General features: G+C 43.1%; 1 protein-coding gene across 1 annotated transcript in view; it reads right to left on the reverse strand.

Moving 5' to 3' along the window:
* LOC121950959 (protein unc-13 homolog A-like) overlaps window positions 1-26,041 on the reverse strand; it is a 57,230-nt gene that overhangs the window by 20,300 nt on the left and 10,889 nt on the right. Inside the window, 18 exon segments of the mRNA XM_042497103.1 lie at window positions 5,348-5,463; window positions 5,639-5,808; window positions 6,060-6,201; window positions 7,174-7,401; window positions 8,125-8,344; window positions 8,458-8,532; window positions 8,630-8,635; window positions 9,951-10,029; window positions 10,634-10,677; window positions 13,574-13,676; window positions 13,828-14,749; window positions 14,752-14,927; window positions 17,905-18,118; window positions 20,738-20,767; window positions 21,207-21,261; window positions 21,466-21,536; window positions 23,567-23,690; window positions 23,858-23,975. Coding sequence (XP_042353037.1) covers window positions 5,348-5,463; window positions 5,639-5,808; window positions 6,060-6,201; window positions 7,174-7,401; window positions 8,125-8,344; window positions 8,458-8,532; window positions 8,630-8,635; window positions 9,951-10,029; window positions 10,634-10,677; window positions 13,574-13,676; window positions 13,828-14,749; window positions 14,752-14,927; window positions 17,905-18,118; window positions 20,738-20,767; window positions 21,207-21,261; window positions 21,466-21,536; window positions 23,567-23,690; window positions 23,858-23,975 — 2,893 coding nt within the window.

The raw sequence follows: 26,041 nt of genomic DNA on the forward strand, positions 1-26,041 counted from the left end.
TGCAATATGCAGAGCATTTCTTGCCAAATTGCTCTTTGCCTTTTTTACCATATTTTTGGAAGAAATCAAACAAGTTTGTTCAGGGTTCAAAGGGTTAAGCAGGAGGCAGATGTGGAAGACACATTTGGCTCAAATCATTAGTCTGAGAACTTGATTGAAGTTTGACTGTTTAATATGTGTAAAGCAACAAAGTGTTGGGTTACATAATGTAATCCCTGGTTCTTTGATAACAGAGTGAGGTGTTTCACTATGGGAATCGCCTCGGCATGACCAACTATGGACACCACATCTGTCATTGACAGACAGGTTAAACTGTGGTAGGGCCCGCCCCCTTAGCCTACCACAGTCGACCGGCCCCTCTTAACTCATAACTCATAAACCTCACAAAAGTGTGAGGTGTAGCCCAGCTTGCTGCAGCACAAATATCCTGCAAAGAAACACCCTTAAACAGGGCCCTTGAAGTAGCCATGCCCCTTGTGGAATAAGCCCTCAGACCCTGAGGCAGCTGAAGACCTTTACAGCTACAGGCAAGAAAAATAACCTCCACAATCCACTGGGACAGCCCCTGGCGGGACAAGGGCTTGCCCTTGTGGGGAGCAGCTGAGGACACAAACAGCCGAAACCACGTCCTGAACTCTGCTGTCCTGCTCACATTCACATGCAGAGCCGGCACAGGGCATTGAGTATTAAGTCTTTGCTCCTCCTCAGAAGCAAATGAAGGTGGGTGAAAAGCCAAAAGCGCCACTGTGAAACACCTGTAAGCTGACTCCACCACCTTAGACAGCAGACCTCGGTGAGACCTGGGGCAACCTGTAAACACGGAGGGCAGCTGGACAACGCCTGTAAGTCACTTACCCGTTTTGCTGTGGTTAAACCCAAAAGCAACACAGTCTTCAGAGAAATGAACTTCAACCCCACAGCCTTTATAGGTTCAAATGGGTGATGAGAAAGGGCTTCTAGTACTATTGACAGGTCCCACAAGGGAACCAGGGGCCTAGAAACTGGGAGCTTGCGGCGTGCACCCTTCATGAACCGGCACAGCAAAGGATGCTAGTCTGTGAGTTTATCCCCAAAGCCCATATGACAGGCTGAAACGGCTGCCAAGTACTATTTAATTGTAGAGAAGGCCTTACCTTTGTCTACCAGTTCCTGCAGGAAACACAGCAGGTCAGCCACTGAACAGTGAAAAGGAATGGTGCGCCTCAAGTCGCACCACTCCTCAAGAACCCGCCACTTACCACTATAAAGGGAGCGAGTGGAGGGGGCTCTTGCACTCTGAATGGTGTCAATGACTTTCTCAGGCAGACCCACTGCATTCAGGTTCCACCTCTCACGGGCCAAGCCCAGAGTGTCACCCGGTCTGGGTGTGGGTGTGGGTCTCTCATCTCGCTATCAGGATCAGGGACAAGCCATGTTCCCTCACCCTGGCTAAGGTGGGGGAGATCAGGCTGAGAGGAGGGAAGCCATAGAGCTGCCTGTCTGACCATAGGTGAGCCAGCACATCCATCCCCAGACGTGCGTTTATATCCGATAGGTAGAGAAAAAATAGTGGAGACTGTGCGTTTTCTCGCAAGGCGAAGAGATCTACGGCTGCCTGGCCATATTTCTGCCAAATTTGAGCCACCACCTGCAGATGGAGAGTCCACTCCCCATACAGGGGGTTTCCCATGACAGAAGATCTGCACACGTGTTCAGAACACCTGGCACATGTGTAGCCCAAAGGGACATGAGCTTGGTGCTGCTCCACACGATTATACTCCGAGCTCACCTGTGTAACTGCAGTGAGCATGGGCCTCCCTGGCGGTTGATGTACGCCACCACCGTGGAGTTGTCTGTTTTCACCAAGACATGGCGACCTTGTAGAAACTCCAGAAAATGCTTTACTGCCAAGAACACAGCCCAAAGCTCCAGGACATTTATGCGAGGTCGAGCCAGCCTCGGGTCCCATGTGCCATTCAATGCCCTGCCTATCATTGTCACTCCGCACCCATCTGAGATGCGTCCGTTGTCATGGTTACCCCGGATGACACCACCCCCAGCAGGACGCCCAATGCGACAGCAGATGAGTCTCTCCAGTGGCGGAGAGCCACAACGCATGCATGCATTACTTTCACTTTGTCACTCAGGTTACGGTGTGGGCAGAGATGTAACGCTACCACCCAACGCTGAAAATCCCTCATTAGGAGACCCAAATGTATGACATATTACTGAAGCCATGAGGCCAAGCAGGCATGGGCTTTGCCTGAATGTTACCGCTTTGCGCTGTCTGAAGAGGGAGAGACACCAAGTGACATGGATCTGCCCGAGCAGGGAGCCCATGTAGACATACCTTGGTGACGTCATCCCCACAACCTGGAGGGAGTGACATGCCCTCGGAAGAGCATGGGCTCCCTCTGTTGGCAGCAGGGGGACATGACATGTTTTTATTTTTGTTTTGGGGGGAATGGCTCGCCCTTGGCTGCATGCCTGGCTGCGAGGCTTGACTTTTTTATTGCTGAACAAGGTAGAAGTGCTTGGTGACACTGTGATCTGCTGTCCCAGACCCTCCTCCTCCAGAACATGAGGGGAGGGAAAACAACAGATAACACCTGGGAAACCTAGAGGCACCAGGGCCTCTGTATTCTGAACCTCTGGGCTCTGTTCCACCACTCTGTTTTTCTTCATGAGAGGGGGAGAGGGAGAAGCTGTGTGTGTTAGGCAGCACGCTTCTTCTTCCCCTCCTGAGGGTGTGAGGGACGGTTTCTCATGGCTACGGCTGCAAAGGAGTGTTTGCCCCATGGCCTCTGATTTTGTGACCTAGGCTGCTGGTTAGCCTGCTGACCAGCTGCCTGTCTCTGTGGTCTGACACCTTCCTGTTTTCACTTCACTTCACGAAGCCAGTCCTCGGCCCCTGGGTGGGGTGAGGGGTGTGCTTCCCAGGGAGAAAGAGATCGAATGCTTCACCCTCCTGCTTCCTGAGGGTGCTGGTCTCCCTCATCTTTTCCAAAGCTGGACCGAAAAGACCTTTGGTGGGGTCGTATGCTGCATCCACAACCTCTGCCTTCTGAACATCACTTCGGCTTGAGAATTTCAGCCATAGGGCTCTCTCACCTGCAACAGAAAGCCCCATAACTCGATCACAGCCTTGAACCGCTCCCTGTGAGGAATGCAAGACGAAGTCATTCACCACACAGATCTCGACCCAGAGGGCCGGGTTAGCTGGCCCATCGCTTCCAAGATTTCTGCCTGATACACAGACAACAGTGTCATAGCGTTGAGAGAGCAAACTCCCTAGGCTGCATACCTACACACCATCTGAAAAATGGAGGCGGTGAGGCGCTCCATTTTGCTAGGTAGAGAAATGTTGCTGGACGCTGAGAAAAAGCGATGGTTAGGGTGAAGGTGAAAAGCCAGTGATGGCTCCACCACTGGGCATTTCAGCCAGTCCCTGTTCCCCCATCCCATGGATCTCAAGCTTGGAGTGACCTTTGGTGGGTAGCTTGCTCTTGGGACTGGGACTGGACTAGACCAGTAACGGCTCATCTCCTTCATGCAGGTGGGCACAGCTGGAATGAGTTGCTTGGCAGGTGGCTTGGCTGGAGGCGGCCTCTTACCATCATATAGGTCTCTCTCTGGCCCCTTTGGCATCCTGAGCTGCAGGCCACTGTATCCCCAATTTGTCTGCAGCTCGTTTGCACACCTCCTACAAGCTGCTATGCACTGGGGGAGCAGTGTCTGGATTGGTAAACTGGGAACGTGGAGTCATCCTCCTCATCCTCCATCTCATCCACGTCGAGCAGGTCAGAGTTGGCGGCCCCTCTGCCTCCTCGTAGCCCAGCTCCACCTCGAGGAGCTCCTCGAAGAGTGGAGGCATGTCCAAGGGGTCAGCCTCCATCATGTCCGATAGGCTCGTAGTGGCTAGTGGGAGATGGGTGCTAGTTGTGGCGCTCGCCACTCAGTCTCCTTTTCAATATCTTCTCTGGCACTGAAGCACAGTGAGGAAATGACCGGGAATCGGCTAGCGATGCTTGAGCATGTTTAGCACTGCCCGAGATGGACGATCCGTATGATGCGGGACACTGGAGGGACGCAGCCTCTTTGGCCTTCGGTTCAGACCCTTTGGTGAGGGTAGTAACCGAGGATATGGCGTTAGGGAAAGAAGAAAACTGAGTAAGGTTAGCTAATTAGCCGAGATATACCCGCCATAACGAGTTAGCCTGTTGGTCAATTAGCGTTAGCTCCCGGGGTTTAGATCGAGCTAACTCTGCATGCTACTGGTGTTTTGTTCGCTGTGACACGTTAGCAAAACTCCGGATGCCTGGTGCAGCTACCAAGTTAAGCTACTGAACTCCGGTCGGCTCGCCGCAACACGTTAGCCGTACGGTGAAAAGCTACACACTTGTCAGTTGACCGGTAAGTTAACACGGAGTCGCCGGCGGAGCAGCTCGCCTTGACGCGGACACTATACTGTGTAAGGTAACGATACACTGTACTTCCAGCGAAGGACTTAGTCTGCAAATACAGACTGAAGCCGGGAACTGCGTTCGGCGACGTGAATCGTTTATGGGTCATCTGTGAACATTTAAGCAGCAAACCGAGCTAGCCTGAATGTGCTGAGCGAGCTTTCACAGCGAGCATGGGTTGGGGAGGCCGGTCGGCTGTGGTAAGGTAAGGGGGCGGGCCCTAGCACAGTTCGACCTGTCTGTCACTGAAAGACGCGGTGTCATTGGAGCTTCCGTGGTTGGTCACGCCCAGGCGGTTGTCATAGTGAAACACCGAGCAAAGTTAAAAAAATAACAAACATTAAGCTTTTTTTTCTGATACAGCACAACGTTAAAAACAATGTAAACCTAGAAATATGCCTACATTTAGCTTGATTTTGACTTTAAAGATCTGTTTGCTCAGACTGTTTCTAAGTTCTTCAGTCATGTCAAAAACAGTGACTCATCCCCTTCTTAAAGTCCTGCAGGATAACAGGATTATATATGAAACTGTGAATTAGTCTGTAGGGTCTTCATTAGAGACTCATATGTGGCGCTGTCTGTGCCTGTACCATATTCCCTCTATTACTGGTGAAAATGGCTCAATAATTCCAGACTATTACAAATGAAGCAAGCTGTTAAATGTAACGACAAACCTAATGTTTGCAATTTTATGTTTTACAAAAAAGAAAGTACATTCCCCAGGGTGTAAAGACAGAAACAGAAATTCACAAGGTGATTGATTGTGTTAATGGGAAACCCCAAATTAAATTGACTGGGACTAATTAACTCAGAAGCTTGCTCTTGCATATTTAATGTTTTACTTCAAGTGCAAGTAGTCACAACAGCATTTGGATGATTTCCACCAGAGGTCCACTCAGACTGACCTCATGTAGACAGGTGTACTGCACATGGTAAGGAGCGACCGTCTCCTCTCCTTTGATTTCCACACTTATGTGCATCCGGATGGCTCCTGACACAGCAGACTTATCAGTTCTCTTGTCTGTCAAATGAAAGTAAGATATACATGCTTTCTTAGTTGGCTGACATCTGTTCCATCTAAGAGAGACAAGCACTTCAATTATCTGTTTCTTGTACTGTTATCTCTGTGGTGACTTGCTGCTCCTCTCATGCGTCTCTAATTCTCCACCGTCTTGTCTCTTATCTTGAAAACTCACCCAGGTTGTACCAAACGTCCATCTCCCCGCTCAGAGTCCGGACTTCAATGATGGTTTGACCCAGGAAGTCATCGCTCTCACGTTTGAACCTCTGTTTCACACGCGACTTGATGTCGTCATCCTCGTCCCACACGCGAACCTTGATGCGGTCAGACGAATTGTGGCATTCACTGGATGAGGCAGAGACAAAAAGTGTTGGCAAACAACTGTGATGCAGAGGAGAATATCATGATGGCTGAGGAAACAAGAGAATACACGCTAATTTTTAAGTATAGCATGGTTCTCTGGTAATCCAAAAAACATAAAAACTGAAGTGTCTTAAATTCATTTTCTGGGCCATATCTCTAAATTAAAGGATTACATCATCCATTATAGGGCAAAAAACGATATATCAGCATTTGAAAAGTTTGACTGAACTCACAAGTGGAAGTTTTCTTCCCAGACTGGGTTGAGGTTTCCATAGATGGTCTTGGTTCTCTTCTTGGTTTTCCCAACTTGAACTGTTACATAAGGGTCACTGGAGCCTGTTTTGTCTTTAGCCTGCAGGCCCTGAGCACAAACCACTGAGAAAGAGACAGAAACATTTAAACAGGCTTTACCAATACTTACATTTAATAAGAATAAAGCCTTTTCATATCAATAACACCAAAGGAAAACAACAGTATCATTGCCAGGCACCATGATGGCACTCAATGGGCTTTACAACCCATGTGTCCTATCTTACACTTGGCACAAAGAGGCGCACAGCGAGGTGCATTGTCATGCTAGTTTCACACTTATGCAGTTGTTCATTTTTATGGCCAGCACCCACATTGTCTAAGTAGTAAATCTACTTGCACCCATTTATGTGCCCATGGGCGTGTAGGTCTTAAAATAAGATGTGGTCAGGTGCATTGTTGACACATTGGTGTTTTGAGACAGAAGAAAGCAATTGCTCCACGTACCAACAAAAATCTGGTCTAAAGTCAGAATGGTGCAGTATTTTTCTACTATTTAAAGAGTGCATTATTCAGATAGTGAAATGTGCTTACATAGGCAGGTTCACAACTCCCTACCACTCTGCTTGTTACACACAGACAGACTTGCGGATGGGTTGCAGGTGGGTGAAATATTAAATCATTATGAGGGAAATATTAATTACATTTTCTAAATGTAAATATAGCAGAGAGCTGCTGTGCGACTCCCAATTAAGAGAGACGCTGTACGCAATTACGCATGAGGAGCAGAGTAACTTCAATAATTCTTTCTGAAACTAAAACTTTAGCTCTATCTCCTCTGTCAAATATATAACTTAATTTTTTGGTTTTGCTCTGATTGGTGAATTCATGTTAAGCCCCAAACACACCTATGATCAATTAAGGGACTAAATACAACCCCTCTGCCCTTTGTGTATTAATTTGTGTCCAGATTTTAAGCAGTTTAACCAGCAAAAATGGTTGGACACGCCCTCAATGCACTTGCACTTTAGACCACGTGCTATAGGTCTTTCAATAAGGCCTTGTACGTGTATGTGTAACATGAAACCCTGAACTCACCAGTGATGCTGATCTTCGCTGACCATTTGGACGTCCCGTCGAGCACACTCTGCTTAATTTGTTTCATCTGCGTGGCGTGTGTTGTTTTGTCGAGGGCGAACACTTCCAGGATTAGCTCAAAGATCTCTGGTTTGTTCCTCTCTCTGATCTTCATGCGGTCCTTCAGAACCATGATGATGTTCTGGGTTCGGTCCTCCGCTCCATGCTTGGAGCTCTTCTCTGCGGCTCCTGATGAGACAGATGAATGAAGAAAGGGATGTGAAAAGAATGGTTTGTTGTTTAAAATATATATATTCAAGGCAATATGGCGCAAAGGTTAGCAGCTTATCTCCTGTTTCTCCTGCAATCCACCTCTTTAAAGCTGAGTGCAAAGCTAAGATATCATCAAATCTATTGTGAAAGTCTTTGACACTTCTTGGCTGTTGATCAAACCCCAAACCTCCAAATATTATGGCATAAACCGTTTCCACTTAACCACTGAGCTAGTCAAGAAAAAGTAGATAGTCTGAGACTAAAAGACCAAGAGATGCTATTGGCATCAAGATCTTGTGAGACTCTTTGGAGACAGTAGAGCAATGAATTATGCATAACATAGATTGACTCCAAAATCAGTATGGGAATTGGATAAGTCACCCCGTGTGGAGCTGAATTAGACAAAGCAGTATGGATGCAAAGGCTATGGAAGGAAGAGAGAGGGGAGAGGCAGGGGTATGACAGCACATTACTCAGGAGATAAATTGGAAAGGAAGAGGGAGGAGAATGTGAGAGTGGATAGAGGACAAGAATAATGGGATGTCAATCGGGCAGAAGGATACAGAGGAGGAGCTAAAATAGGTTTGGGGTTTGTGTGGATGGCTGGGTGTGTGTATACTGAAGTAAAAATAGATGCATGAGTTAAAAAGAGTGTTTTTGTGCAAGTGTGCAAAAATGTGTGGATGCAGCGATGCTTACTCTGCAGACAGTCGGCATTGAGCAGATCCTGGCACTTATCGTGGCATTTGACGCCACACTCAGAGCAGCGCATGCCTTGTCGGGCGATACCCCAAAGCAGCCCCTCACATTCGTAGCAGTAGGTGGGGGTGGTGGCAGTCCACACCTCGAAGTTGTGTGGAGTAGTGGAGGAGATGGGGTAAATCAGAGCCTGCAGGGTCTTTTTATAAACATGACTTTTCTGCAAAGGGCACAGAGGAGAGAAATGTGAGTTTTATATCGGCTGTGATTAAAGGTCGGGAGATCCTGAACAGAATTTTGAAGAAGAAAAAAAAAAGAGATGAGGAAACCCACCAGCTCTTCATTGCCAAGAGTGGTGGACGCCATGGCGGAGGTGATTCCAGCCTTACGAGAGTTCTGCACCAGAGACTGGAAACAAGGGGGCAAACAGAAAAGTGTCTGAATGTGAACTACACTGTGGTTTTATGTGTATTTTTATTTCTGTGAGTGAGAAGAAAGTACTCACCATTGCCTGATGAAGCCAGACAGCCATGAAACAGAGAAGGAGATGTGTAAGAGACACCGATATAAATGTATTTTAAGAATTTAAATCAACAAACTGTACAACTATTTATGATGCATTGTGTGTTTACGTGTGTGGCACTATGTATCTGACAGGTATGCCCTAACCTCTACAGTGCAGCTATACTGATTAACTACAGTAATTACATTTCCACCACAGATATGCAGACATCTAATTTATCAACATATCAAACATATGACACAGCTGTGGAAGGGGCAACAGTCAGAAATAAACAAGAGGAGCCTTTATGAGTATATTCACTTTGGATTATAGATAAAAAACAAACCGTAAGAAGTAGAGAAGTAAAATAATGCTTAGATTAGTGATGCACCACTTCATCGGCTGAATGTTGGTATTGGCTGATATTTGCCTTGTTGATTTCCTTCAGCCTATAGGCAAATAGACTTAGGGTGTTAGGTTTAGCAGTGATGTGAGACAGCCGTCAACATTCATCGATGGCTGTGTCACATAAGTTCTGTACGGGCTAAATGGCAGGGCTTGAAACTAAAGTTGCCTGGGGACAATAGAAAAGATGTTTGGAGCCAACAGATTTTCCCAGGGACGGCGTTAGGATGAAGGGATGCAGTAAACTCACTTATGTTGTGTCAGGGGATGCACCCGATTATTTTCCTGATAATCACACATTATGATCAATGAATCTGTGTTAAAATTGGCAGAAGGAGAACTAGTTAAAGTAAGCTCAAAGCAGTCAGAAGCTAAACAGGCCGCTGGTCGAGGCTGCATTGAGTTACATTATGCAAAGATAAATTATAAGGTCACCATGATGTGTTCATATCTAGTCTTGTAATTTTTTGCGAGAAAGTTAAATAAATACAGTTGTTTAAAGGAAAAATTTCTTGATATTCTTCCACAACATGAAACAGATATTAGAGAGGGAATTATGATACATTATACATAAAAAGGCTTTTGAAGCACTTATTTTGTAAAGAAAAACACACGCTCATTCGAACATATTGTACTGAAGCAATGAATTACTTAAAAAAAGGTTAGTTTTGTATTTTATAAGGAAGATTTCTTTCTCTCCCTGGCCAAAAAATAGGAAAAAATAACAACAAAAACAAAATAAACAACAAACATTGATACACTCCCTAGTTAGTGAGAAACACTGGCTATGAGAGGCAGGAATAGAGGTGTTTGCTTCAAAGTAAACTTGGATCCAGAGAAAACAATAAAATCTGTGACAAAAGGGATTACCCCATAATACTTGTGTACATTATTGCTTGTGTCCATGTTTGTTTCTCACCAGATCTCTGACGAGAGGAATTGCTTTTCTCTTGCGAAGGTCCGGCATGCTGTCGATACTGTAGAGAGCACCTCCCATTCTGAAGAATACATTCATATAATGATGCTCATCCATATTTACAGTGGAGAAATGATTCCCTTATCAAAAGGTCTGTCTAAGAAATCATGTTTTGTAGCTATGAGGAAGACATAATTCTCTCATCATTGTTTCTAATGCTCCTCCAGTCAAGGGCTTTACTGGAGAGTTTAATTACATGGACTGCCTAGTCTCAAATACTGGGAGCGACCCTCCACACACCTGGGTTTAACTGCTGGGTATCTATTTGGCTAACTTAGCACGTCTTCAGTATGCAAGCCTCAGTTCCACTCTGAGGTCTGCCTCATCTACAAATGACCTGCCAGCTAAGTCAGGGCAGCCCACCGCCGCTCAATACTCACTGGCCAAATGCCACAAGCTGAATGAGTCTGTGGATAGTAATGAAATAGAACGGAGGATTCCCAGACTACATAAGGGCATTTTCAATCTAAAGCAGCAGCGGTGGCAGCTTTCCACGATGATCTGCGGATAATTTTAATTGAGTTTAATTTATGGAGTTATTGCATTAGCTTGACTAACACACCGTGTGATTTCTAATATGTTCCATGTGAAAGAGATTACTTGAGAAGCTGACAGCAGACACTCACCCTCCTTTACCAAACCACAGGGAGTTGGAGTTCTCTCCTCGGGCCTGAGGAAGAAGGAATATGATGAAGGAATATCAGAAAATTAACAAGCAGCCTTAAGATTATCCCTGCAGCCTTTATTCAGCATTCACATACTGACTGAATGAGGCTACATCACTGGTGCCAAACATATGATTATTTAAGGTCTTCATTAGGCTCTTCACATTTAAAATACTGTCCTGTTTGTGCATAGCTGTGCTTTTTCACACACTATAATTCACTAGAATGTAGGAAATTAAGAGTTTGATGCTCAAAATTTTCTGGTGGAGGAGCCCCCCCTTTAATCCTGTCCTGAAGCTCTGATTCTCTGCACAGGCCTGACTGGGCCTGAACTGACCCGACCCGACCCACCGGGCTCAGGCTGGGCTGTAATTTCTCATTACTCCTCATATGAAACTGGCAGTTCTCATGCATAAATGGCAGGACTTTTAATTGACTACATCAAAGGGGAAAAGGAGAGAAAGAGGGAGGGGACTGTGACTTAGAGAGGGAAAGTCATGTAACAATGAAGCATTATAGTGGAAAACTGGGGGAGAGAGAAAGAGTGCACGCTAGAGAGGTGACAAAAAAACAGAAAAAGAGAAAGAGCAGGGCCGACTTGGTTGGTAGTGGTAGTGTGAAAGCAGTTATATCATCTGCTCAAAGCAGTGCCGTTGACTACCGTGCACGCTACATGCACCGAGAGTCGTAGTCTCTACCGAACCTGTCATGTACGAGATGACAGACTATTGAAATAACCCATAACCCAAGCAAACCTGACTGACAAAGTTTATTTTGTTATTTATTGGCTTCATTTACTGTTATTTTGCAAATAAATATGCTTTTAACTTTCAGTACACCTGTCTGGTCTCCTATCTTTGTTGCAGCCTTTCAGCTGGGTTGTAAGTGGTGCAAGGAGACACGCCTGCTGTAAGCTTGATATAAATGTTCTAATAGTATCAAATATTCTAATATATAAAATGTAATGTAATATATATTGTTTAGCCCAGAAATTCTGGTTTTTAATCAGGCTTGGGCCCCAAACTGCTGCTGTGGGTCAGGCTTGGACAGAGACTGTGCGGGTTTATGAAGGGTCAGGCTTTATGTTTTGCGCCCGATCAGAACTCTGATGAGCTTGATGTGCTTAGGTTAAAAGTTGGTTGTATCAGTAAAAACTCATAAAAAGATCTGCTGCTCAAGAACCTCTTAGATGTCAAACATAATTTGTACAACTGGGAAATAAGCTGAAGCAATTTGCCAAGACATTTGGTTCACTGGCAAGCATCATTGGAAACTAAAAAGAAACCAATTATTCAGTAAATGTCACTCTTATTTATGCCATTACAGAATACATAAACAGTTTTTATAAGTATGCAAAAAAAACCAACCTGCTTTCCCTAACTTTTGAAATATGTCTTTGGAGCTTCTGATGCAGTGCAGCTTATAATCAGACTGAAAGACAGCTCTTGCAAGATACAACAGAAAAGATCAAATTGTGAAGATGAGTGATCATAGTGAAGGTGCCTGTTTACACAGTGAGGAGTTCAACAAGACATCTGTTGCACGCCACTTCCTTCTTTCTCTCAAGCATCCAGTCAGGTTTTACCTACCTGTCAGCATGCTCCAATGATGGCCGAGCAAAGTGCATGCGAGTGTCACTATGGCAATGACATGAAACTGGAAAGAAAACAAAGTGGGTCGGCACGAACAAAACAAAACCAAAAGAAAGACAAACGAAAGGAAGCCAAATGTACAAAAACGCAACGTGACACACATCAACATAAACATCGAAGCAAGTGATTAATTCTCTGCACAACTGAATTCAAAGGTAATGAACAGCAACATAATGTGTGAATAAAATGTGCAAGTGAAAACTGATCAAGCAAAACTTAATGTGTACAATTAAATCAAGCAGTTTTGTCGAGGAGTGCTGCACCCAAACTAAAATAAAAAGTTTGCTGTCTGACAAGCCATCTCTATTTTTATTTCAAGAAAATCAAAAGGGAGCAAACAAAGAATACGAAAGACATTAAATGGACAGCTCAACTGGAATAAAAATAGATAGTGTTCATCTTACTAGTAGTGCTTTTACAATTTAGATTGTTTTGTTGTGAGCTGGCCATAGAGATGTCTGCCTTCTCTCCAGTATAATGGAACTAGATAGCACTCAGCTTGTGGCGCTCAAAGTGCCAAAAAATATACTTGATAGAGTCAACGGCAATGGCTCTTTCCAGAAATCATGACCTGATTACTCAAGATAATCCAAAGACCTCGTTGTGAGCAGTTTCATGTAGGAACTATTTTCCTCCCAAATTAAATCCACCAGCCGTATCACCAAGCAGAAGGAAGCATACATCTTCTCATGGACAAGCATTTTTGTGAGCACATTAAACTGCTCACAACAAGGTTTATGTATTATCTTGAGTAACCAGGTCATGATTTCTGGAAAGAGACATTGAGCTTTTTCAAATGATTTTTTTGGGCACCTTAAGCAGCACAAACCGGGTGCCATCTAGTTTTAATTATATTGCGAAGCAGGCAGACATAAGCCGATATCTCCAACACTCAGCCACTCACACCAAAAGAATCTAGAGTCATACATAGCACCATAGGTAAGAGGAAAAATGTGTATTTGACATGAACTGTCTCTTTAAGTCTGCTTTCTGGTGTCCAGCAAAATCACCATCAAAATAGAACTGAAGAACTTACTGTATGTACTCTGTCTTTGCACATAAATAATGCACTCCATATTCATATTTCAAAGACTCAGTAGACACTTTTAGAGGCTCTTGAACTCTGGTGTATCTTTTAGATTACAGGATGGAGCTGAATCAGGCCTGCAGCTCTGGGATCAGACTGGGTTGTTGTGATGGCCTGGACTGGAGTTTGGAGTGAGGGTGAGAGTCAAACCAGTGATCTTACCTCCCGAAGCTGTTCTAAAACTTTGTTGTAGAGCCTTAGCCAGTTCTCTTTGGCCCTGACTGCTGGATCCACTGGCTCTTTGGGCTCCTCTATGACTGCATCACTAAAATAAATAAAAAAACAAACATAATTTATCGGATTTTTAGCAAAAAATATCTTCAGCTGATACATTTATAGGATTGGTAGCAAATGTGTTTCTTATCTGGTCTATTTTTGTTGTGATTGATCTAAATCCTTTTAATTTTCACTCCTACCTCTCGGGTGGTATCACTTCTTCCTCTACTGGTGTCGGCAGCTTACTCTCTTCAAAATGCTCCTCTTTCTCCTCTGTGGGGAGCGTCTCCTCTGGCTGAGCAGGGGGCGTCCTGGCCTCCTTTTCCAACATCGCTTCCTCTTCTAGCCATGGCTCTTCCTCCAGCTGGGGAGCCTTTTCCTCAGGAGCAGCTGACTGTGTGGTGGCAGGACCGTTGAGATGGGATTGAGGCTGCCCGGAGGATGGGGTCTGCTGGGAGGGAGGGACTGTGGCAGTCGAGGGGGGCTGGGCGGCTGAGTTAGCCATGGTGGCTGGGTGGGATGCAGGGACAGCACTGGCTGCAGCAGACGGTTGCTGTTGAGATGTGGCTGTGGCTGGAGGGTGAGACTGGGCAGGCTGAGCGGTGGGAACAGAAGACAGGAAAGAAGAGGCCAAGCCTGTGACTGCAGCTGTTAGAGGTTTGGCCATTGAGAAGAAAGATGTGGCAGATGGGGCTGGCTGCGGCTGAGGCTGTGTTTGGGGCTGGGGCTGTTTAGGTGGCTGGGCTGTTGGTTGACCAGCGGGCGGCTGAGCTGATGGGGCCACGCCAGGAGGTTGAGACTGGTTGGTTGTTTGATTGGGGGGTTGAGTAGGGGGCTGCTGTTGGTGTAAGGATGGCTGTTTCTCTAGAGGAGGTCTGGAGCTGGGTACATCCAGAGTTGGGGGGGCTGTTGACGTTGGCGTGGGGGTAAATGGAGGCTCCAACTCCTCACTGAGGGTCCCATCCAAGTTGTACAAATCCTCATCATCATACATCATCTTCTCATCCTCATAGAGGCCTTCCTCTTCTTCCTCGTACAGCCCTCCGTCGTCCTCCTCGTACAGCGCCGCCTCCTCTCCTCCGTCTTTGCTGTAGTCTCCCTCATCGCTGTACGCCCCCTGGTCTCATCGGGGTCCCAGTCTGGAGAGCCTTTGCTGTAGCTAACTGAGGAGTGGCAGGAGTGGTAAGAATCGTTCTCGTCGTAAGGGTCCCTCTCTCCATACTCACCGCCATAGTCCTCCTCGCTCAGCTGACTGCTGCACCGACTCAGCTCTGCAGACGATGCATAGCTCCCCGAGGGACTGAAGGGAGGAGACAAGAAAACAGAAACAGAGATAAGACTGTATGCCCAGAAAAGGATGATTATTTAAGCGGGATTCATTTTTATAATGAACATTCAGGTTATTGTTGCCTGTATGCATATACACATTTAAAATATAAATGTGTTTATCCTCCCTTCATAAACGCTTACAGAGCACTTTCTCAGTGTACTCAATGGCCTGTACACGCTGTACTCTATCGGACAGCCCTACTAAAAAACCTTTTCTACATGTCTTGGGGTGGCTAGGAATAATGCTGATGGCTAATCGATGAAAAACACCAGAGATACAAGAGTACCAGACAAGCAGCGAGAAATAGAGCAGAACAGAAAGGTGAGAGGCCTCCAGAAAGCTGACAAAGAAAAAGAACAAGCATCCAGAAATGCAACAAACAGGGAAAAAGTATTTATACTCCCTGATGAATGGGGCTATTAAAAAACGAATAGAGGCACAGAGAAGAAGGAGGATGTATGGGGGGGGGGGGGGTAGTGAAGACAGGAAGGGAGTGGAGAGCGCAGAGACAAATAGAAAGAGAGAGGGCAGGCAAGGAGCGAGTAGAGAGAGCTGAGAGATGAAGAAGAATGGGCTGGGGTGTGGGGAGGGTGTTCTGTCCAATACACTCGCACAAGCCGCTAATCTTATGTGCAGTATTGACCATTACATTGCCAGTTGAATAATTCATAAAAGGAGAGGTGAAGGGATGCATAGTTTCAATTCCAGTCTGTGAGAAATACGTCAATACAAGCTGAGAAATGAAATGGTATTGTAAACAACTCTGAAAGAGAAATAGCATTTGGTCTGCATGACCAAGTGAAGGACTGACACACACACACACACACACACACACACACACACACACACACACACACACACACACACACACACACAACACACACACACACACTAACACACACTAACACACACACACACACACACTAACACACACTAACACACACACACACACACAGAGTGCATGGCAGAATTTCATTGACCATGTTCATTCAGTAATAGGCATTTTTCCCCACGCAGGTAGGACTAAACTATAGGGATTGCCAGTATGCTCAGGCAGGTAGCAAAAACATGTCAGGCTAATAAATCTAAACTCACTTGCCTGATTTGGCAAGTGGTAAAAAGAATTAAACATGTCACTTTTTCAGGAGGTGATGATGGAAGTTACTCAGGAGTGAGCCAACTCACTTCCATCTCAAATCTGCTGAGAGTTGTACATGCACAGTATTGAGCGAGCAAAATGGTGGCAGGTAAAGACAAAGTTCATGAGATGAGGCACAAGAGAGCATTTCAATTACCCTGAAAACAGGAGTATAGTTGGGTGGCATTAGAGAATATAGGCAAAATTATTATTACGCAGTTTGCTGCAAGATTGAGAACAAGGTGGATAAAAAAGGGTAGTTTTTCATGTTAAAATATCTGGTATGAAAAAGCTCATTTCTAAGTCAAATCTCACCACTAATAATAACACACAAAGTCAAGTATTAACTTTTACTCCACTACTGAACACACTTCTGAAACCAGCTCTTTTACAATATAACATCTTAAACCCAGAAAGTCATTCTGGCGCTCTGAAAAACAGGCATATTCTGTTTTTCTCTGTTACCCTATGAAGACTGCAGCACATGTAGATGCAGCAGCCAGTAGCTCCTCAAATCCTTGCAACTTTTTTGCTATATCTTTCAATTTTATTCAACTTCATGGTCCATTATGCTGAAGCACGAATTTTCTACGATATAGTAGCACTTATCAACATCGGTTTGGACTGAATGCAGCAGATTGCAAGAGGATCTCACCAACGGCATACGCCGAGCAGCCAGTCAGACCAGGCAGGAGAAACAAAATCAAAAGTGCTGGACGAAGAGAGAAAAGAGAGCCAGTATCAGGGCAGGGCTGACCCGATTTGGACCAAGAGCTGTTCCTCTACCAAGTTTTCTTCTGGCTAATGTCTGGTCACAGGAGAATTAAGTGAATGAGATGTGATTGAGGCTGACTCAGCAATGGGAAATCAGAAACTGCTCTGCACACATCTTTGTGGAGGCATGGTTGGCCCTTGACATCCTGGATCAAGCTATCGCACTGGATGAATGGACCTTGTTGGAAGCCATGAGGAATTAAGACTCCGATGCAAATTTAAAAAAATGCACTGCAGGAATTGAACGATGCCACCAGCAGCAACATCAACAAGCAACTGAACAGAATCTTCTTCATAGTAGCTGCTGATTTTGATCAACTCATCCTTCAACTCCAAAGATGTAGCAGGATCAAGTACAAATGTAATTTTGTTTTTTACACTTTAAAACATGACTAATACATCTACCTTCTATCTTCTTCTACCTTTAAGTTGATTTAATAGTACCTCAACTTTACTGTATGCAATACAGGCTTTTTTGGTGACATGTCTCCAATTCTTTGCCATTTCCGGGATTATTTGCACATGAAACACCTGCCCTTATATTATGTTTAGGGGGTGTTACCTGTGCTAATACGTTACTTATGATCAAGTGGGATTCATTATTCGGAAATTATTCACACCAGGGTAAGAACAGATTTAGATAAATAAAATTTTGGTCTTCTGGAGTTGACTTTTCTTATTTTTTCTCTGAACAAAAACTTGTTTAAAGAAATTTAAGAGAATGTTACAGATTGTGCTATTTTGGTTAGCCCTTTATTAATCAAAAGTGGCAGACGTTCACTGCCTCCAGGTCAAATGCAAGAATTTGCTGTGGTTTTTTTGGATTTGAATTACTGTGAACTGAATGAGAATTGGACTGTCGGTTGGCTAAAACAAGCAATCTGATGTCACTTTGTGCTCTAAATTTAAGATGCACATTTTTTACATTTCATGTACCAAACGATTTCTTAAAAAAAAAATGAAAATCAAAAGGTCATTGATAATGAAGATAATCATGACTTCCACATCCCAAATCACACAGAAGCAGGCACACACCTGACAGTCCTCTGATGTTGATAGTCAAGGTCATGACTGTTGCCAGAGCGCGGGTAGGAGAAGCTTCTGGAGCTGCGGTGCTGGTGGCTGATGGGATACTGGTGGACAGAGGCGTTGGGCTGGGATGTGCTGTAGTAAGGAGGGGGGATGCTGTTACTGGTTTCACTGCGATAGTCGCTGTCTCTGTCGTCCACAGCACTGTCTGGGTCTTCATCTGCACAGAGGCACGTGGCAAGAGAAAAAAATAATCAGTCTTTTTGATGGTGTCCACATAGAGTGTAAAAATAGGAGAAAAGAGAAAGAGGAAGGAACATCATTAAAGTGATTATCCCAATTGTCGTGTGGCTTAGAGATAAGAGGCTCTAATCAGCACAGAACCAATCTTTTAGTACTATGGTAATTATAGATAATATAGATGAGATGGCAGCGCTATCGAGCCCCTCTTAGACCATATAGGTCATTCAGAGTGCATCCATACATGAAGCACATGATGAATATCATCAGCCTCTTCCTTCTCATTCTCATCATCATAACTGACTGAACATAAAATCCATTCCTGCTCACTAAGGAGATGCTTTATTTTTCAGTGGTGTCCATAGATCAGAGATTAACATCAAGGAGGGAAGTGATGAGAGACTTTAACAGTGCTGAATCAGTCAAAAGCGAAACCAGAATCTATTAATCATTTATCATTATCCATCATCCCCTCTAGCACTCGGACAAAGGCGGCTGCTGCTCCGCTTACACCTTCATCGTCCATCTGTCTGGGCGTGTAAACACTAATTAAAGGCATCGAACTTTGTTCCTCAATTCAACCGTGTCCCCACATCTCTCTCTCTCTCTTCATCGGTGCACCATCTGTCATTACCCCCCTGCTCTTTCCTTTTTCCTCCATGTGAACTGAGATGAGATCAGTCTCTGCAGTTGTGTGGGTGAGTCTGACAGACACTTATATAAGACCATCTGCTAATCACAGTAAGAGGGAAAGACATAGATGGGAAGCCAGAGAGATAGAGAGAGAGAGACAGGTTCTTTTGCATATATATGTAATGTAAGTAATATCTATGTGCTCTAAGTTTCTATGTGCATGAGTCAAGTAGTATTTGGACAATTACATATATTCATTATATCACTCTGCACTGCAGAAGATTGGATTTAAAATGACACAATGACTGATATTAAAGGGTAAGTTCACCCAAATTACTCGGGATAATCCAAAAACCTTGTCCAACTACTTTCAGAGTAGTCCCAATAGATGCTGTTGTCAGTCAGGTCTTTTCATCTAGAGTAACAAGGACAATGTATCAGAAAGAGATGCTGCAGTCTAATTTTCTAATGTGACTTTGATTAATGCTGTGCGCACCACAAATTTACGTTAATTTACCTATATTGCCTGAAGGGATGGTGACAGAGAGGGAAAAAGTTTGGCAAATAAAACCAAAGTTACCTACATGGTTTGATACCTGAAAAGGTAAGAGAAAAAAGCAATGTTGTGGGGGAATTTTGATAAAATTGTCTCCTAAAACATCTGATATTCAGCCTTAGGGTGTTTGAAGGTGAACAGTGACTCAAAGCTCATATAATACATATCCCCAATTTATGAACACTGCACCAGGACACTGACAAAAGCATAGTTGTCATTTACAATGGGGATGCTAGAAACATGTTCGCACCACTTGAAATGGCCAATTTTGTCCCCATCACTTTTCAAAAGCATAATTTGTTAAAAAATATTCTGGACAACAGTTTGCCCCAAGAAATGTTACCAAACAAATAAGTCATCCTTTGATAAAGATTCATTTACACAACAATACAGCATACAATGCAATATGAATGTGGAGGACACATATGTGCATTGTCCAAAAAAAGTAAGCTAAAAAATATCCTGCCTAGTCTACTGATTCTAAAATGAGACAAAATGTGCATGTGGCAATCAGAAACTTAAACAAATTCACAACAGTTTTTTTTCCTATTCAAGTTTTTCACTCTTTCTCTGTGAACATCAACACATACAGGGGTTTATAAATAATCAAAAAGAATTAATTTAATCGAAGTGAACAGCTGCCACATGCAAGAGAAGAAGAAGAGGTTACTTCCCCAAGCAAAAGACACAAAAAATGACTGAAAAGTGCATCACACTTATATGTGTGTTGACTCAGCTGAGAAAACATTGAATTAGAAAAGTTGATCTAAAGGAGAATGAATATTTGAGAGCATACAGAACGTCTGAGAGTCTTACTGCATTATATTTCATCATATCTTTATATTTTGAAATGTCACCTACTCGCTTAAATGTTGTGTTTTTAATACATGAATAAAGACATTCACACTATAAGTTGATGCATAAGAATTCACCAGAATGCAGCATTTGACACTCAAAATCTCCTGGGGGACCATCGTCAAACAGCAGTTGAAGTATATGTCACCCCCTACACAAACCCCAAATTAATAACAGATTAGTTACAAAAGCTGCGCTCTTGGTGGTAGCCTGCTGTTCCTTTTTTTCCAATCTCGGTGTAATTATCCACTCTGACCTCATACTGATCCCCAAATTAGATTACCTGACATTGCATATATCAAAGACAGTTTAAAAAATGTTTTTTCATCTGAGTTCTTATATCTCCACCACTTTATGACAGTGACGCCCTTGGACAAAAGTACAAGTCCTACACTGTTTATTGTAAAATCCCTCAGACTGAAGCTGAAATCGAGCAGTTCACATTGAAACTTACTGTTTTATTTCAAATCTCACGTGATGGGTTACATAATCAAATCAATTAAAAATATGACTGGACTTTACTGTATATACTGTCTGTATTGTATGCACACTCACTTTGTTGGTCTCCCCATAGACTCCAGTTACCTGCAATAAAACAGGAGGGTGTCAGTACTGATTATGAACTGCACTGCTGTCTAAACATAAACATGCATTCACACAATCGACGCCTCAACGTTTCCAGATGGAGCTGGTGAATGGAAACAGAGCACAGAGGGAGTGCTGAGCCTCCAAGTCTTTCCAAATGCTCCAGACAGCTGGCTCAGCAGGATCGGCAGACTGGGCCAATTGTGGAAATGCAGCAGCATCCTGGAGGAGCTCGCCTCCGGACATCTGATACTTCTATTGATCCTCTACAGTGCAGCGATCCTTTCCCCTCTAACACACAACAACCCATGTGTGGTTACACGCATAATGCGCATGCTGAGCCTAAGCAATCTAATTACATCTCAACAGCTAAACGCATAATTCTCTTGTTCAGCAGAAACAAATGACTGGTTTGTACAAACAATGATTGGTCACTTACAGCACTGGGTTCCTGGTACACGGAGAGGGCGTTCCTGCTCCTCCTGGTATGAATACTGGAGTCAGACAAATGAAAACATTCATGAAAGGGGTTAACTGGGAACGCACAGGGAGATTTTATGCCTACATGCAGGAAGTGGAGAAAGTTGGATTTCATGTTGTAATGTGTGACATAGTTACGCCTACAATTAATCATGTTGGCATGTTCCTAAAATGTGACGATATGCTGGGGTATTAAATCAAACAGGGTGACAGCTTACATCTTGGTCCCTCATGGCATTGAGCTGCTCCAGTTTTTTGGCCCAGTATCGTGCCTCATCCTCTGGGATATCTGAAAACAACAAGCCAGACAAACTCAGGTGGCAAAAATCAACCCTAATGGAGCTCCACCTACGTAGCTTGTTAAAAGAGTTGCTCACAAAACTTTTTGTCTAAAAACTAGGTCTGGGTATCGCCACTGATTTCCACATTCTGATTCATGAGGTCTCAATTTGATTCAATTCCTGATTTGATTCAATTAGGGATGTTTTAGTTACATCAATTTTGCTTGGATATGAAAGAGATTCTCAGAAAAACAATGCAGCAAACTCTACAAGAAACCATCCAACCTAGTGCATTAACAAAAATACAGTTTACAGTACATTAAAGGTATACTGTGCAAGAATGTCAGTTACCGTTTGTAAACACGCTTGCCAATGAAAGCCAACCCCAGATTCATTCTCAGTTTTTGTTTCATCTCACTATATTCGCATTTTTTTGGCGTTGTTTTTCTTGAATGGCTGCTGCTTATGGTCTGGCACCTACTTTTTTATAAAGCCCCAATCTTATCTGAGCACTATGGGGGTACACGCCCGTAAACGTCCCGAACACAGAAAAGAAAAAGAAAAAGAAAAGAAGAAAATACAGAATGCAAGCAGAGTCTGTAGAAAAACACATCAATACATTTTCTTTTTCTTTTTGGGAAAACCCTGCATAGTATATCTTTTGATCCAAAAGCAGTCATATTAATGTGCTTTTTCATTAACATAAACTCACCACAGCAGTCAACACGATTAAGTAAAATACAGATGAGTATAAATACAGTAAACAAATCCAAAAATGAATTGAGTCACTTGAGGCGCTAGAAGTTTTGGCATTGAAAATAAGATTTGCCATCATGACAGAAAAAAAAATGCCACTAAAAAATAAAAAACAGGCATTAAAAAATAAATGTTATGTTATTTTGATATTTTTTGCATTCAGGTTTGTTTTTTGAAAGACAGTCATCAGATTTGTTTTCTTTGTGTTACTCTTTTTTTCAGCGCCAGTTTTTCCAAGATTCAACAAAAATGCCATCCTAGAAAAACTGACACTAAAAAACAGAGTGACATAAAGAGAAAACCAGAACACTTATTTTTAAAAAAAATAAATAATAGTACCATTTTTAATGCCTGTGATTTGTTTTTCAGTGGAATTATTTAAGTGCCTATGTTTCCTTTTTTCGATGCCAGTGTTTTTTTTTGTGTTAGTTTTAGGGGGGTTTTGATGCCAAGACTGACTGTCATTGTTGTATCTCCACCGACACCTGCCTTTCAGTTTGGCAATGGATTTAGTGGAGCAGCTCCCCTGTGTTTTGATGCAACTGAGGTTCGCTAGTCTCTCACATGGCCAGATCTTGTTGTGCAAGTAACCAAAGGCTGGTTACATAAGATTAACAGGGGTAAAGGTCATGCATCCACGAAAAACCCATATATTAAAAGATCGATCTCTGACGATCTCTGAATGTTATGAATCAGTATCAGATTATTCAAATTAAGATTGATTTGAACTGGAAAATCTTTTTTTTTAAACCTAGCCCATCTAAAAACATTGTTGCTCTTTGTTACACACATCATCCAGATGACAACAACATGAGCTAAAACAAAGCCTTTGCAAATATTATTTGCTGCTGTTAACACAGTGACATTGGAAACTGGTCTTTTCACTTACAGCCCTACAGCCAAACTTCTAAAAATAAGTCAGGTCCACAAACTGAGGAGTCAGGTGAACAATATCGACTAAAGGAAAGGGAAACAGTAAGGAAATGACACTAAATCAATGTTTAGAGGAACACAGATCACCGAGAAGGAAAGGACACAAACACGCTCGCTGATACACATACAGCCTTAAACACACATCACTGAAAGTAGGTCAGTAATTAATCACTCCAGGATTATTGGTGTTTATATATCACTATTTGCTGTGAAAGTACACAGACAGACATCAGTTACTCCAGTCATCTCCTCCGTCCCTCAAGGGTTGATGATTTCCTATATTTTCATATTCTCATCTTCCCCCACCTATTGACACTTTTTGACTTTGATGCGAATATTGATTTCTCACCAAGAGGCAGTTCAAAGCGCGTGTCGAGCAGTACCAGGTGGAGAGTGGGATCTTTGGTGCCGCAGATCTCATTATCAGTCATGATGACCTGAGAGTCGAGTGTAAGCCACTCGCCCGGGCCTTCCTGTGTACAGAGAGACATTTTGCGGCTGAGACAACACATTGTGCAAAATGCACGAGCATGATAAAAACATGTCCAACCAGCGACTGAGTGACTCCCTTGAGCACAGCTGAGTACAGTGTTTGACTGCAATATTCAACTGCAAGTGGTGCAGGTGGTGAGGAGCAAACCTCATTTGACTGTCGGATGCTACGGAGGGGTATCCACACAGTGCCGACCATGGTGTCCCAGATTAAGCCTTTGTTCCACACCTCAACTGTCAGACCCAGGTCCAAGCGGTTAATTTCACTGGAGAGGAAGAGAAAGACAAACAAAGGTTAAAAGTCAAGTAAAAGTAGCCAACTTAGTGATAAACATTTAACTACAGCTGTAGAGAGGAAGTAAGTACATTTACTCAACCATTATGCTTACGTACATTGTTGAGGCGTACTAAACAAATTTATTTCCATTTTAATTAATAATAATTAATAGGAAAACTGTTTTTTTAAAGAGCTAGATCCCTTTTATTTGACCAGAAAACAGCCCTAAAACACTGTCACCAAAGCCACAAGATTCAGTTTAAATAATTCAGCATGTATAGAGCTTGCATATTTTCACATCTAACTGGGTGAATTAAGGTTTTTATGTCAACTAAACCAAAGTTTTTAATTGTTGGAACATTTGAAAGACGAGCCAAGATGGGTTTTTTTTATGAGTTTTATGAGTATGGGTTTTTATTTTGTTTCTGTCGACCTTGAATAAAGTGTGTTTTTACGATGATAAGATTACAGTTTATTTATATGGAGTCTGGTGGGTTGAGTGATTGAGCAATTTAGGAGCTGAAAAAGGATGTTACGCCTTAAGAAAAAAGATCAGTCTCTGTACGTATCCTTTTCATAATGTTGTCAGATATTCATAATAACAGCCTGAGCCTGTCAGTGGCAAAAAACATTCACTTCAAGTGAACGTACATTGACGGTGCACTGTGGTCCATTAATGTTACATTGCAGCATGTTTTATTGCTGCTGACTGCTGCCCTCTCTTAATACTGGACCAATTTCCAAAATTGTTGTTCCCATTAGTCAACTATACACAAAAACAGAGTCCAGGTTGAAAAATAATATTTTTTATTTAATATTTCTACTAATATTCAATATTTCTTATCGACTTTAATATTTCTACTCTTGCCCTTTTTTCTCCTCTACATTTATCTGACAGCTGTCGTTACTTTTCAGATAAAAATCTGACATAAAGAATATTCAATAAGCTTATAAATTACAACATTTTGTTAAGGATTAAACCAGTGGTTCGTTGTAGTTAAATTATCCAATTATTGACAAAAGGACAGAAATTAGAAAAAAGTAAAAAAAAAAAAAAAAGATTTTTACTTAAATAGGAGTTTGAACAAAGGACTTTGACTTGTAATGGAGTTTTTTTTAAATTTACATTATTGTATTGGTGCTTTTACGTTTGTAAAGAATACTTCTTCCAACGCTGTTAAAGACAAATGCTAAACACACACAGAGGCTCATACACACACACACACGATGCACAATAATTACTGGTGGGCTTCACTGTGACAAATATAAGACAGGTCTCTGTGGGAGCAAGCCTGAGAGAATCTAACATAAAACATTTACAAGACAGCAGGAAGCAGGACGGAGAGAAAAGGAGGGGGGTGACTAAGGAGAGGGAAAGAGAGGAGTGTGATGAAGGCAGTGGAGGAGGTGATTGTATCGCATGCCTGGAGGGAGAGAGTCGGAACTTTAATTAAGAAATAGGGGGACTGGATTTCCCGTCTCAGTGGTGACTCCTTTTAGGAAACGTGCCTGTTTGATTCATGGCAGTGACTGAGGGGGCACAGTCATTTAGAGGCAGTTTGAAGGAGGGGATGAGGCTCTCTCTGCAGCCCAAACATTACATAACAAGGCCTCACTGATGCAACCCCAGTACAATGCTCAACGCCTCCGAACATCATATAAATGCACAGGACTCTGCAGTCAGCCTGCCCACTGCATCCCACATGCTAAACGATTCTCACCGTTTATCACCCATATGCTGCTACACTGTCAATACCACACCGCATGCCAAATACTCTGTGTTGTATAATGTTTTAAAGATTGCTATCATTCCAATATTTACTGAGACACAAGCTGAAACTGATTTAAAAGTGCTGCTAATGATGCCTAGAGAGCAGAAATAGAGGGAGAGAGGGAATTTGGGGTGAAAAGTAAGGTTGAAATGAAGAGAGTGGGAGGAAGAGCAGGGGCTGAGTAGATAAAGATCAAGGAGTCGTGTTTAGAAGAAGTGACAGAGAAGAGGAAGGAGGAGCTGGGAGGGAGCCAAGGTTGAGAATGAGGATGAGAGGAGCGGAA

This window comes from Plectropomus leopardus, chromosome 12 (assembly GCF_008729295.1).
Source record: "Plectropomus leopardus isolate mb chromosome 12, YSFRI_Pleo_2.0, whole genome shotgun sequence".
In the NCBI taxonomy this organism is placed as follows: domain Eukaryota; kingdom Metazoa; phylum Chordata; class Actinopteri; order Perciformes; family Serranidae; genus Plectropomus; species Plectropomus leopardus.